Below are 13512 nucleotides of genomic sequence, written 5' to 3' on the forward strand. Positions count from 1 at the left end.
AACATTGTAAATCGCTAAAACTAGCGAAACTTATCCTATTAGTTAGTTCTACGACTAGAAATAGATTAGTTAAACACTTACTGATATCCGGATCACCAAAAGTCGCAAGGGTTTGAGTACTAGAGAAAATTGCTCCGAGCCAACCAGGAAGTACAATATAACAGCTAAAGCACTGCCTATGCTAGTGTGTATGAAAAATACAGCACTCGGGGAGTGTACTTTATAGCTAGTCAGATGGGGAAGGTGATGTACCTTTGCTGCTACTGTTTGGTAAGCAGATGATGGTCTAAACCAAGTGGTTCACTCAAGATTGCAGAAATGGAAGTACAGTGGTCGATCAATTATCCGAACTCATTGGGCCCTGAGGGTGTTCAAATCAATATTAATCAATATTGAAAGTACTAGTCTAAAATACTCAGTATATTGAGAGAAAATGGACCATAAATCTATTAATGATTCCAATATTATTCAGTATTGAAATTATATTAGGGCTTGTGGTACATTTTGCATCAGTGAAGGTAGTATTTTTGACTAGTAGTTCCAATACTGACATTAAGAGGGAGCAAATAAGGCAGTATATGCACATGATTTTGCTGTGATAATGATGTAATAGTCTTCCTTAGCTTAATGTTTTGACAAATTTGCAGTTTGCATTGTAACTTCCTGTAGTGGCATATGTTTACTTCGATACCTTTGAAATAATCAAGGCATGTGATCAGATCAAAGGCAGCTACCATTGTCACAAAATCAGTTTGCTATCTGGTAAACAAATGATTGTAACACAGCTAAGCACCACCTATGAGCCAAACAGCCTGGTGAGTAATTATTCAAAGGTATCAGAGTAACCATACACCATGCCACCACAGGAAGTACTATCAATTTACAAAAACTTTAAACAAACGAGGACTACAACCAAGAGTTCACATATGTATGTATGTATGTATGTATGTATGTATGTATGTATGTATGTATGTATGTATGTATGTATGTATGTATGTATGTATGTATGTATGTATGTATGTATGTATGTATGTACGTATGTATGTACGTATGTATGTACGTACGTATGTATGTATGTATGTAAGTATGTATGTATGTATGTATGTATGTATGTATGTATGTATGTATGTATGTATGTATGTATGTACAGGGGCGGATCCAGAAGCTGGCAAGGGGAGGGGCACAAACAGGCTAAGTTGTAGGTGGTTGGAGAGAGCCAGTTAATTGTTAGTTGCTACATTTTTGAAGATTGTTGATTTTTGCCATTTTGGCCTTTGCAGATGGTTAAAAACTGTTTTAAGGGCTCTGAATGTGTTAAACAACAGCAACACGATAATTATTTTAGAGGCGCTTAGTAAACGAAGGTGCTGGGTGACTTATTTCACAGCTGGCTTGACTTTGGTTTTAGGCGAATTTGTAATAAAATGTGCATATTTTCATAAGTGATCTTGGCCTGACATAAAGTTGTGTATTTTAATCAGAAGTATGGCTGGCTCATCCACAAGGTAAGGGGGGGGGGGGGGGGGGGGCATTTGCCCCAAATGCCCCATCCTGGATCCGCCATTGATGTATGTATGTATGTATGTATGTATGTATGTATGTATGTATGTATGTATGTATGTATGTATGTATGTATGTATGTATGTATGTATGTATGTATGTATGTATGTATGTATGTATGTATGTATGTATGTATGTATGTATGTATGTATGTATGTATGTATGTATGTATGTATGTATGTATGTATGTATGTATGTATGTATGTATGTATGTATGTATGTATGTATGTATGTATGTATGTATGTATGTATGTATGTATGTATGTATGTATGTATGTATGTATGTATGTATGTATGTATGTATGTGACACATTTTCAATTTTATACTATTGAATTATTATTCACAAATAACCAAGGAAATGCTCTGGTGACATTTTAGTTCTTATTATGCTGATAATTTTTGAATGAAAAAAGTTTAATTGCATCCTTCCAACATAATGTAAATGAACATACCAAGGGCAGTTTTAGGGGGGTGCTTGGTGTGCTGAAGCACCCCCCTCCAAAATTATACCATGTGCAAGCTAGAAAGCTTCTAGAAGTTGCAGTATAGATGCAGTTGCATCTTATATGTATGCACAGGCAATGAAAAGATGGAAAGAGAAGGGAGAATGGCTAATCTTCACTTAGAATTACTAAGAGAGATTCAAATTATACTTTCGGTGTGAGACTTAACCTAAAAGCTGCTAACAATCGAAATACTCTAATAGAACAGTCAACTCCTCAAATAGAACATCCATCATAATGTTGTATTTTTAAGTTGCCAGTGTGTTTTGTTGACCTGTGCACTGCTATCTCACCACTGCTCCAAACATCCTGCCATGCATATACTAATCACTTTCTGAGAACAACTTCTGTCAAATAGTTTAATATTATAGTGGGTATTTTCAGTTGTTGCTACATTGATGCTTGAGTTAACATACTTAAGTAAAACAGTTAATTTCTTAGAATCTAATATACAGTTAACAATCTGAGAACTGTTTGATTTTGCTTTATCAGTCCTAAAGTTCCATTCTGCATTTATCTGAATTTAGCATCATTGGAAACTAATAAAATTAAATGTCATACAGGGTTTGCTCTCCCGAACCCCTTGAAGCTCAACTTTATAAGCTCAAATGATACTACAGCAAGATAGCATAGCTGCCATATACTAATCACGGTCTGAGAGCAACTTCTGTCAAATATAGTGGGTATTTTCAGTTGTTGCTACATTGATGCTTGGGTTACCATGCTTAAGTAAAACAGTTAATTTCTTAGCATGTATACAGTTAACAAGGCTGTAGTATTTGAGAACTGTTTGTTTTTGCTTTATCAGTGCCAAAGTTCCATGCTGCATTTATCTGAATCTAACATCAATTGAAACTAATAAAATTTAATGTCATGCAAACAGCGTTTACACTCCCAAACCCCTTGAAGCTCAACTTCATAAGCTCAAATGATACCACAGCATTTACGCTGTCACATTATAAGGGGTCACTATTTGAAGGTGTAGTTTTGTTTTTCTAAAATTGCTTACAACTGAGCTCATCCATCTTGTACCCCCACGATCTTTCAGTACAATAGAGTATTTGGTAAAAAATAGCTTCCAGATTCACTCTCGTGATAGCTATATTCCAAAAATTTCCAGAGGAAGCATCACCCCAGACCCCCCTAGCTGAACATTTATACATTTTTTCCCAAGTTCATGATCTATGCTTTGGCTCACTTTACAAAATTAAAACCCACTATCGATCCTGTGAAGTGTCACTATATTAAAGTAGAAGAGATCACACATGTACAGTTTCATCAAAGAAATCAGATTACTTCTGAGAATGCTTGGAATGCATTAATGAGAATAGGAGGTAGTATGTACAAGTTATATCCTTCCTAGGAGGGATATAATTAACTTGTATAATAATATACTACCTCCATTTCTTGTTAATGCATTCCTGAGCACTGATAGCAGTGTTATTATACCACTTATACACCTTCTTTTCCTTTTGAAGTGAGGTGTGAAAGTGGTATATATACATCATCCTCCCATTTTAAGTAAATAACTTGCCTATTATACTACAATGTAAGATGAATTATGTACCTACCATCCTAGCTTGGCAGTGACAAACTCTACTACATGTATATAAGTGTATAAGTTACACCTGGTAAGCTTTCAAACATTTCTATGGTCCATTCCAGGAACATTGAAGTTTCTTCTTAATACCATGAACAACAAGTTTATACACTTTCCATGCTTTTTGAAGTGTTGTCCACTTGTACCTGGTAATACAATGCCTGCAAAATCTTCCATACTTGGTTGAGACACAGAACTGTTTGCATTCAACTACATATTCCCCTGTATCACCAGTTCACACTAAGATCTATGGCGGCACCATTGCTCAGTTCCACTCTTCTACTTCATTCCTTCTTCAGTATCCTTAAAATGTTGATAGTCCACACCAATAATAATATAATTGTTCAGAATCAGGAAGCATTTAAAAAAAGTTTCTATACATACAGTACCATGCAGAATAGGATGTGAACCATGTCAATACAGCAGGTTTCTGATATGCTCCCCTTGAAAAGTGCTACCTGAATTGATTGTGAGAGCAATTTAAGTGGTTATCAAAATTAAAAGTTTGCTTTATTGTTGTATTAGGCTGAGTACTCTATTAGGGTGACTACTTTATTAGGGTACCTCGATTGTGTTGCTTGACTGGTTTCGATACCTCAATAAGCCCCCAGGAACTATGGACTCTTACTAATGTATACAGTAAGTTAAACTTAAACTTCCTTAATTCAAGCTTCCAATGCATCTAAAAGTCCAATGTAGCTCTCAGTTCAGTCACCAGTATATTTGGTGAGGCAACTGCCTCATCTGCCTACATTGTAGCTACACCTCTGGTGTGTAATGGGTGGTTTGCTCAAGTTATGCTTCCTTAGCGATGCATAGTAAGATAATTGATGAATTAAAAATATTTCGAAATACGTTTTATCTTAATGCTCTAAATGTATAGTTACAAAGCAAGGCGAGAAGCAAAGGTATAGCATGCTGTGTGGTTAATTTAATTGATAGGAATAGTATTTATTGGGTGCTGGTTTTTAGAAGTAGCATAGCATAATTACTCTTGACTTCCCCTTCCCATTTCCCACTTGCAGAGTAATACCTTCTTCACCAATTTTTCTTGTACACCACCACCATCAGATGATTGTATTAATGCTTTATAGTGACCAGCACTGAAGGTCTGCAGCAACATGTGCTGCAGCCTTAGGATTACCTAACCTAATTTCAAGGACTTAGACTTAGTGGCTTATAGCTGAAAAGGTGTAACAGAAAAGGGGCCAAAGTAAGGAAAAAAATCCCTCCAACCCCAGGAATCGAACTGCAGGTCACCCAATGTCTAGTCGGGGCCACACTCAGTCTCCTCCAGGAGGGATGGATTTTCTTCCTTAATCCTAAAGTATTTATTGTATTAATGCTTTACAGTGATGATGGTTGATAGACCATTGTAACATGGATGTTGGAGACAGTGTGGTGACAGTATGTTGAGGTGAGTCAACTATATTAAATACTAGTAAACACATAATCTGTATGCACAAAAGCTTTTATAAAAACAAATTCCAACATAAAAATTGTACAGCAGTCAAGGTAGATGATCACTTAAGCCCATTTGCTTACAAGTAACTCCACACTTGTGTGTCTTGAAAAATCTCTTTATCCCATTCGGTCCATGGTCAGTAAAACCATAACCACCAGGAGTCATTGAATGGATTGCAGGATCTGTGAGTGTCACCACTGAATGCAAACTCACTCCCTGTGTGTGAAAAAGTTCTTGTCAATAGTTGTGGCATAAAAATGTTACCACATACACAACACCAAGGTTATTGATAACAACTGAACAATAGACTAGTATTGTTAATTTAAAATGAAGTAGGGATCTATGCAATAAAATGTAGTGAAACAAGAGATGAATGATGGTATTACAGCAGAGCTCAGTGGGAAAGTCCCTACTTTGGCATTGAACAAAATAATTGTTAGAACTAATGTGCCAAAGTAGGGACTTTCCCACCAAGCTATGCTGTAATACATCATTCATCTTTTGATTCACTACTTTCTGTTGCATAGATCCCTATTTCATTTTTAAATTAACAATTTAAAAAAATACTAGTTTAGTTAGTTTTTTTGTTGTAGCCCAACTAGCTACAGTGTAACTTATGACTGTTCTATTAGAATATCATACATGACTGTTGTACTAGAGTATCTCGAATCAGCCAACGGGTGTGCAGCTAGCTAGACCAAAAAGGGTGAGGTCATCTTGTTTACTATTAAGTAAATAGTTAGATTATTAAGAGGTGTGCATGTTCTCCATACTCTTTCGCTATTAGATTTTTATTTGATGGGTGTGGTTGTGAGCCTATCACAAACAGATCCTAATCACACAGTTGCAGCTAGTATACCTCTTATAGTAGCACCAGAACTGAAGTGCTTCTGAAATCCAGCTCTGAAACAATTCTGTGGCATCTAAATATGCAGCTGAAAGAAAGTATTGATACAGAAAATTAATGCCTTAATATGGTTTCGTTGGATGAAGAAGACAAGCAGCCTGATTGAAGACAAAAGAAAAGACAAGGCGCAGAGGGCCTACATTCAATGGAACCTGAAAAGGCACATCCCACTGGTGAGTTTATTATTGTGCTGTAAAATGGTGGCTGTGTGCTGATTCATGCATCTTAAAGCCATCAATGCACTATTGTTAAACAGCACATTGTGCCCAGCAAAAAGCAATGAAACACAAAGGTAAGCCTTGATGAGTGCATTATATGTACAGTGGTATGCCAAAAGTATCTCGTGTCATATAAAAACTATGATTTATTTATTTCTACTGAGCAGTGAGCATTGCTGGTATGCTCACGAAAAAATATCACACATTTACATTGGGGTACAGTAATTTGAAATTCGATAGAAAATGAGTTAGTCATCTAGTTCATGAGTTCCATTATTGTACTGTTCTGGGTAAAAAGCTTTTTGGTATGATAATGTAGATGTTGTTGGAAGTATGAAATGATGATATGTGACCGGTTATGCGAAAACCCAACACAATTGTGCGAGCTTAAATCTACAGTATAAAGCATTGAATATAAATGGATGAAATAATTGCATATTATCAAAAAAAAAATCTGTAAATTTTTAGAAATCCTGTTTTGTAGTGAAGGATAGGACTAAGAATAAAAACCTGGATATTACCTTATTCACCTGCTCAAGAGAGTTGGAAAATCTTTGTTTCGTTGCAGTAGACTCCACAATATGCAAGTTATGAGCATTAGTTTACGTCACATCGAAACAATCGTAAGCAATTGATTTTTCTTTAGGAGTTTTGCCTTTGTATGCAGTGAAGAAAGGTGAGTAAAGGACAAACTTACCTAGTAACTGTACCCACTACCTTATTCATGGCGGACGCGATGGTGAAAATTTCAGCTCCGTACCTCAATCTGTTGGTAAGTTACAACCATTTTTGTAAGCACCTGTAATTTATACTTGCTGTACAAATCAAATTTTCTGTTGTTGTTGCTTTGTAGGGATGTAACTCAGAAAGTTATTGGCAAATCATACAGTATGATATTACTGTATAATAGGGACCACAAAGGAGTAGGCGTAGCCCATGAAATAACATCACCCAAAAACCAGCCTCGATTTCCCTGATGACGATGAGGCAGTATATTAGTTAGGTAAAACTAAGCCCAAACAAGCCTTCAGATCGATTTGAAATGCTTTCAACAAGTTTCTACAGAATTAGAAAAAAACAACAGAGTTTTCTACTGACTGAGTAACAGACTGACTGACTGACTGACTGACTGACTGACTGACTGACTGACTGATGCCTTCAGACAAGCATATTTTGATAACAGCTAAGGCTACAGGCTTGTTTTTTTCACTGTTGGACGTTGCTTCGACCTGAGAGGTGCCTTTTGGCATACCACAGTATGTACGATACATTTTTCATGGACTTATCAGTGTCCTCCTTTGTGTCCCATTTATCTTTGCTGACAGCTAAAAGTGTCAATTTGGTGGTAGGACGTGATGGCTTCCTTTCATAACGGAAACTGTCCATATTTTTCATAGTAGCTATTCTGATTGAAGAGGTGCTTTTCGAACAGTTCTTGCTCCCGTACCATACTATCACTACCCTTACCACCCACAACACACATACATTGGGTTGTGCGCCACTAAGCGTGGGCTATTGTTATTGATTTCCAACATACACTACACACAACAAACATACAAACAATTTGCACATAAGCAGCCAAAAAATTACAACATGGGTGAGTGGGGGCTTAGCCGAAATAACAATGTGCTATGGTTCCTACTCTAGTTGAAAATTCCAAATTTTTCTGTGTACTTGTGAGGTTGAAACTTTGCCAGATGGTATACTTGGCTAAGTAGATTATATATATACTAGCATTGGTACTTGCCCAGTTTTGGGAGTAACGCGTTACATAAGTAACATATTACGTAATATTATTACTTTTGTGGTAACTAAGTAATATAATGAAGTATGCTATAAAAACAGGTAATATAACTGAAGTTACTTTATTTACTAATGTAATGCATTACCTAAGTAATATAGTTACTGTAACGAGTCTAATATTACATAATATTATTACTACAAGTATCGAAGTTACTAATCTCGTTAGTAATCCACTGTGTAACGCCTAGCCACAATGAAGTAATGAAGCCTACTGAATGAAGCTTATTCACCAGCCTCTTACTTATAACCAAGACTTGCACATTGCCCAACAACACAATCATGTCACGTGATAAGGTGGTAGTTTCACACGTGACAGCTTAAGGCTGTGGACACAAAGTAATTATAATATGTAGTATTATTATAGTTACTTTATTTTTTTGGGTAATATGTAACTGTAACCAAATAGTTCTGTTGCAAGTAATATGTAATATGTAACTAGTTACTTATAAAAAGTAACTGTCCCAACACTGTACTTGCCCTACATGCAGGACAATAAACATTTTAATGCCAGAAACAGACACCAAGCATTAAACACCACGTAGCTATGTAGCATGCATTTTTTTAACTTTTAAAATATGAGGTTTGTTTTGTCTGTGATTTTGACAGGAATGTAGCTCAATTATTTAGTGAGATGTCTCTACCGGGTAGGTAAAAACAGTGGACCCGGGGACCTAGGACCCGGGACCGTGTGGAAATCCAACTCTTCTTGGAATTTTATACACTTCACAGTATTCTGTACTGTACTAGGTACCTCTGCAAGTAATCTTGCATGGCCAATAATCCACTTTTCCTTCCTTGCAGCGTCTCGCACTATGTCCCGAAGGTGCTACTACAGGGCCTGAGGTTTACTAAATTACTTAGACCGCTGTGGTATGAAGTCTAAGTTATTTAGACCCTTTATGTAGTTGTTGTACCTTAACATTGTTGACAGCTGCTTGTAACAGAGGAATATAACGTTCAATAGTAGAAGCAAGCCATTACTCCACCTGGTTGTTGTTACTAGGGTTTAAAATTAATTTTCAGGTGGCAATGTGTTGCCAATGCTACCAGGGAAGTTGCACGTAATAAACATGAAAAGGGTCTAAGTAAACATGAAGGGTCTAAGTAAAAAGGGTCTAAGTAACTTAGACATCTCCAAAATCCACCAAATCCACCACAAAAGGGGTCTAATAAAGTTTAGAAACATTGTGCAAACAAATATTCTGGGGAAATAGTGAGTGACTTATAATTAATGTAGTCAGCTTCAGGCACTTTTTCAGAGACGCACATAATTTCTATTTGGTGTAAACATTGTGCGAGACTCCCCCAGTGGGGAAAAGTGGATTGGACAGGCAAGACTACTTGCAGAGGTAACTAGTACAAGTATAGAATACTGTCAAGTGTATAAAATTCCAAGAAGAGTTGGATTTCCGCGGGTCTTTGGGTCCCCTAGTTCCGGGTCCACTGTTTTTATCTACCCGTCCCTACCAGTGACTTCAACATGTTGTAAAGGACAAATAAAAGCATTTGTACCTAATTTACATGCAGGACAATTAATAATACATTGGGAACTGGGACAAGCATAAATGTTACAGTGTCTGTGTATAGCATGCATGTTCTATGTATAGTGAAATAATGAACCTGCAGCGTTAATTAAACTACATGCAAACTAAGGAAATACCTACATGACAGGTGAATGAGGTGATGCACACATAGCAGTTTCAGTATGCTATGCACCAATGTTGTAGTGACACATAGCTATACCTGTTGCCATACAAAACCCCATGCAGGTGTTTTGACATCATCATTAATTTTCCTATCATTAAGGTAATGTATGATCCTTTAAGCAGATCTAGATCTAGAATGAAAGGATGTAAACAGGATTAGTGAAATAGTTGTGCGAGGTCAAGCAATTTCACACACAGTTCCTCAATGTAAACTACAGTATCTGCATGATGCCAGTAATATTATCACTTTTCAGATGCACAGTAGTACCTGCCCATGCAATCACGTTGTTTCTTTACTACAGCAGTATAATGTCATACAGCTGCAGATTAAGTGTGAAAGAAGCTTTTACCTAGAGACAGGACAAACACACTATGTTGGCAATTCACCTGTCCTACTACAAAAGTGCTATAAAAGTCCCTATGATGAGTCTAATTGCCAGTGCTGAAAAACTGTGAGCATAAGAATGTATGGATAAAAAAATTGTATGGAACAGACTGATAGAACAAAAAGTTGCATCAAAAATTCCCAAAAGTGAAAAAAAAGCCTGGTTGGGGTTGAAGGAGTTGTGCAAATCACCACAGTTGTTTATCTGTAGTTTTGACAGGAATGTAGCTCAACTTTTCAGTGATTCTTCCCTATACCAGTGGCTTCATGGCCCTATAAAAGCAAGCATTGATTTGCTATACAACAACGCTCGCATTGCCAGATGACCTGCGGACCACACTATAATAACAACCAAGTATTAAACATTAGTGCCATTCATGCCCTGCAACATGAATGGTGCTATCATTTTAATACCACCATCTTGCTAAGTATACCAAAATTATGGGAAGCATGCAGGTGTTCCAGAACCTCTTAGCTAAACTACTGTAGTAATACAACACACAGGTGTGAACAATGTGGATGGTTCTAGTAGTACCTGTCCTATTACATAGGCTATACATGGAGCATCATTTGATAACCAATGACCACAAAAGACATTAATTTATTGGTACCTGCCCTACAATGCCTTCTTTGCCATATTGCAACAACACTACACTCCCTATAATGTTTCCTTTACTACACTACAACCTATTGTCATCACCTCTAACCTCCCTACATTTACAGCACTACTATACTGTATGATATTTTGAGTAAGCTAGCTACTATTGACTATTAAAACCTATTGTCATCACCTTTGTACAGCTACTACTAACTATTACCACCCAATGCAGTGGAGGACACCTGCATAATCTGGACACTTGTTAATGGTCCTAAAGTATCCCTTAACATGCAAACTGACCTGATAAATCAGGAAACCTTGATAGTCAAGACACGTTTGGTCAGTCCCAAGGTGTCCTTACTACACAGGTTTTACTGTAGAGTGAGAAAAATAGCATGAAAAGAACATAACAGAAATCCTGTTACCAAAAAAGCTGCCAAAATGAAAAAAAAAAAAAAAAGTAGTAGCACAAAAGGTTGTTAAAGGAAAAAAAGTTGTAATCAAAAGGTTTGGAAAAAGAAAAGAAAAAAAGTGACACATTTGGGATTTGAACTCATAACCTCTCAGTTTCAAGCTACATGCTCTACTGCGTGCACTAAATGCATGCTACTTGTGGTTACACTGTTGTTAAATGTTGTTTATAATGGCATGCTGTTGAATGAAATAGGTGTTTACTTGCGGTTTGCATGTAGTTTACAGAAAGACTTCAGGTGAATTTTTGCTCTACATCCTTGCACTAAATGCGCTGTAAACGACAAACGACAACAGCTAGAACCTTCATTTAAATGCTAGGTTATTCCTAGATGATGAGTACTTTGTTTGGTGCCAAAACAGCTTCGATATGTGCAGCAACTGGCAGAGTTTTATGGCGGAATTTTATCTGGACCACTGGCTTAATTTGTATCAAGATTAGATAACAACTTTCATTGAAAATGCTATGCCTGACATATCTAGAAAGGAACATTCAGAATCAGAAGGAGCTTCCAGGTTGGGTATATCTGTTATTATTTCTTTTGGTGAAGACAGATTTAAAATAATTGCTAAAGGTTTCAGCCTTAATTTTAGCATCGGTGCATGGCTTTCCATCACTATAGTGGAGATTCCAACATTATCTTTACATTTAGTCTTTATGTATTTCCAAATTTCCAAATTGTCTCTCAAATAGTCTGCTACAATAATCGATAGAGCTTCTTTGAGTTTGTAATGTATTAAGATTTTTCAATCATTCTGAAACACGCACTCCATTCCTCTTCAGTATTAGTCTTTTTAGCAGCACCATACAAATGTTTACAAACTTTCATATCCTTTTCTTAATCTATGACAACCCAAAATTTGATTATACAATTCTTTGTGGGACATGTTTGGAAACAGTGTTATACACAACTTCTTTAAATTCATTCTACATTACTTCAATATTAAATTATGTTGGAGAAAACTGTTCTGAAAATTTAAACAAATCTGCTTTTTTTCCCTTGCACATCAGCTTTATGATTTAAAAATGCTTTAAGGGGGGTGTTGATCAGGCAAGTGATTTATTGTAATTTAACTGAATACTATGGCATCATGGTCTGACATGTCTAGTGCTACTGTACTTCTAGATCATGCATATTAGAATGTGTAAAAAGCACCAAGACCAAAATTTTACCTTGGTGAGTAGGGGAATCGGCATATTTCTGTAGTCCAGTGTCACTTACTAAGTCCAGAAAATATTTGCATCAGCACCATATAGGGCTATAACAAACCTGACCTAGACTATCTGACCAGAAAATGCTAGGAAATTAGTCACCAAGGAGTATGATGCCGGATGAACCGGATGACTGATCAATTAATTTATTTAGTGATATCTGGAGTTCCAGTATGGGATATAATATGTGACCTGGAGGATAGTAAAATGAATCCAAATATAACTGTTACTAGGAATGAGCCTATTTACCTTTTTTTCTACCTATATTTCTTTCCAGCAAGTCTTTTATTTTTACCTATTTTGCTCAATATTTTGCTCGAAAATTTTCTATTTTCCTGAGCAGTAAAAATTAATCGCAGTATATCTAGCTTACAAGCATGTGTGACTGCTCTATTAGAGTATCTCAATCTTTAGTCACCATTTCCTATGAGCATATGTTGTCCTAATACTATGCATGATTGTTCTATTAGAGTATCTCGATCTTTATCATACAAATGTGCCAAGTTGCCATTCCTTGGTGCCCATTTTTCCAATTTTCCACCTATTTTTCCAGCATTTTGCTCTTTGCTTTTACCAATGTATTTTTCCAAAAATTTTGCTGGCAAAATCGGCGCATCCCTAACTGTTACATGTTTGAGACAATGATTTTAACCCTGCATCAACACTAAGTGTTGGATCTTTTGCTACAGAAAGAGCTTTCTGTACACAGAAAAACTTCTTCAGTATGATCTTTCCTGAATTTTCAGGAACTATTTCAGTAGAAAGGTAAGACTCACATCTAGATGAAATTCAAGGCCACAAACTATCTCTGGGTCATGCTCAGTGATGAGGGCAAAGAAAGTTGCTTTTTTGAGATTGTTTCTTAAACTACGACAACCAAGACCTAATACTTTAAGCTTGCTGTGGGTATTTTTGCTATCTGAGACCTGGATTTTGCGTATCAATAGTATTATTGGAAGAGGTAGACAATGGTGAATCGCAATCTACAATTTATATTGATAGGTAGTCACTTTGAAGCTTGGTTAGGAGTAGCATGCTGTGATGTTTGAGCAGAAATTGGAGATACATTAACCAATTACAAT

At 36.5% G+C, this 13512-nt stretch overlaps 1 protein-coding gene across 1 annotated transcript in view; it reads right to left on the reverse strand.

The window, feature by feature from the left end:
• Positions 1–5076: 5076 nt before the first annotated feature.
• Positions 5077–13512, reverse strand: part of LOC136246818 (alpha-protein kinase vwkA-like) — a 90858-nt gene continuing 82422 nt past the window's right edge. Inside the window, exon 9 of the mRNA XM_066038389.1 lies at positions 5077–5345. Coding sequence (XP_065894461.1) covers positions 5175–5345 — 171 coding nt within the window. The 3' untranslated portion in view covers positions 5077–5174. The remainder of the gene's footprint in view (positions 5346–13512) is intronic.

This window comes from Dysidea avara, chromosome 2 (genome assembly GCF_963678975.1).
Source record: "Dysidea avara chromosome 2, odDysAvar1.4, whole genome shotgun sequence".
Lineage (NCBI taxonomy): Eukaryota > Metazoa > Porifera > Demospongiae > Dictyoceratida > Dysideidae > Dysidea > Dysidea avara.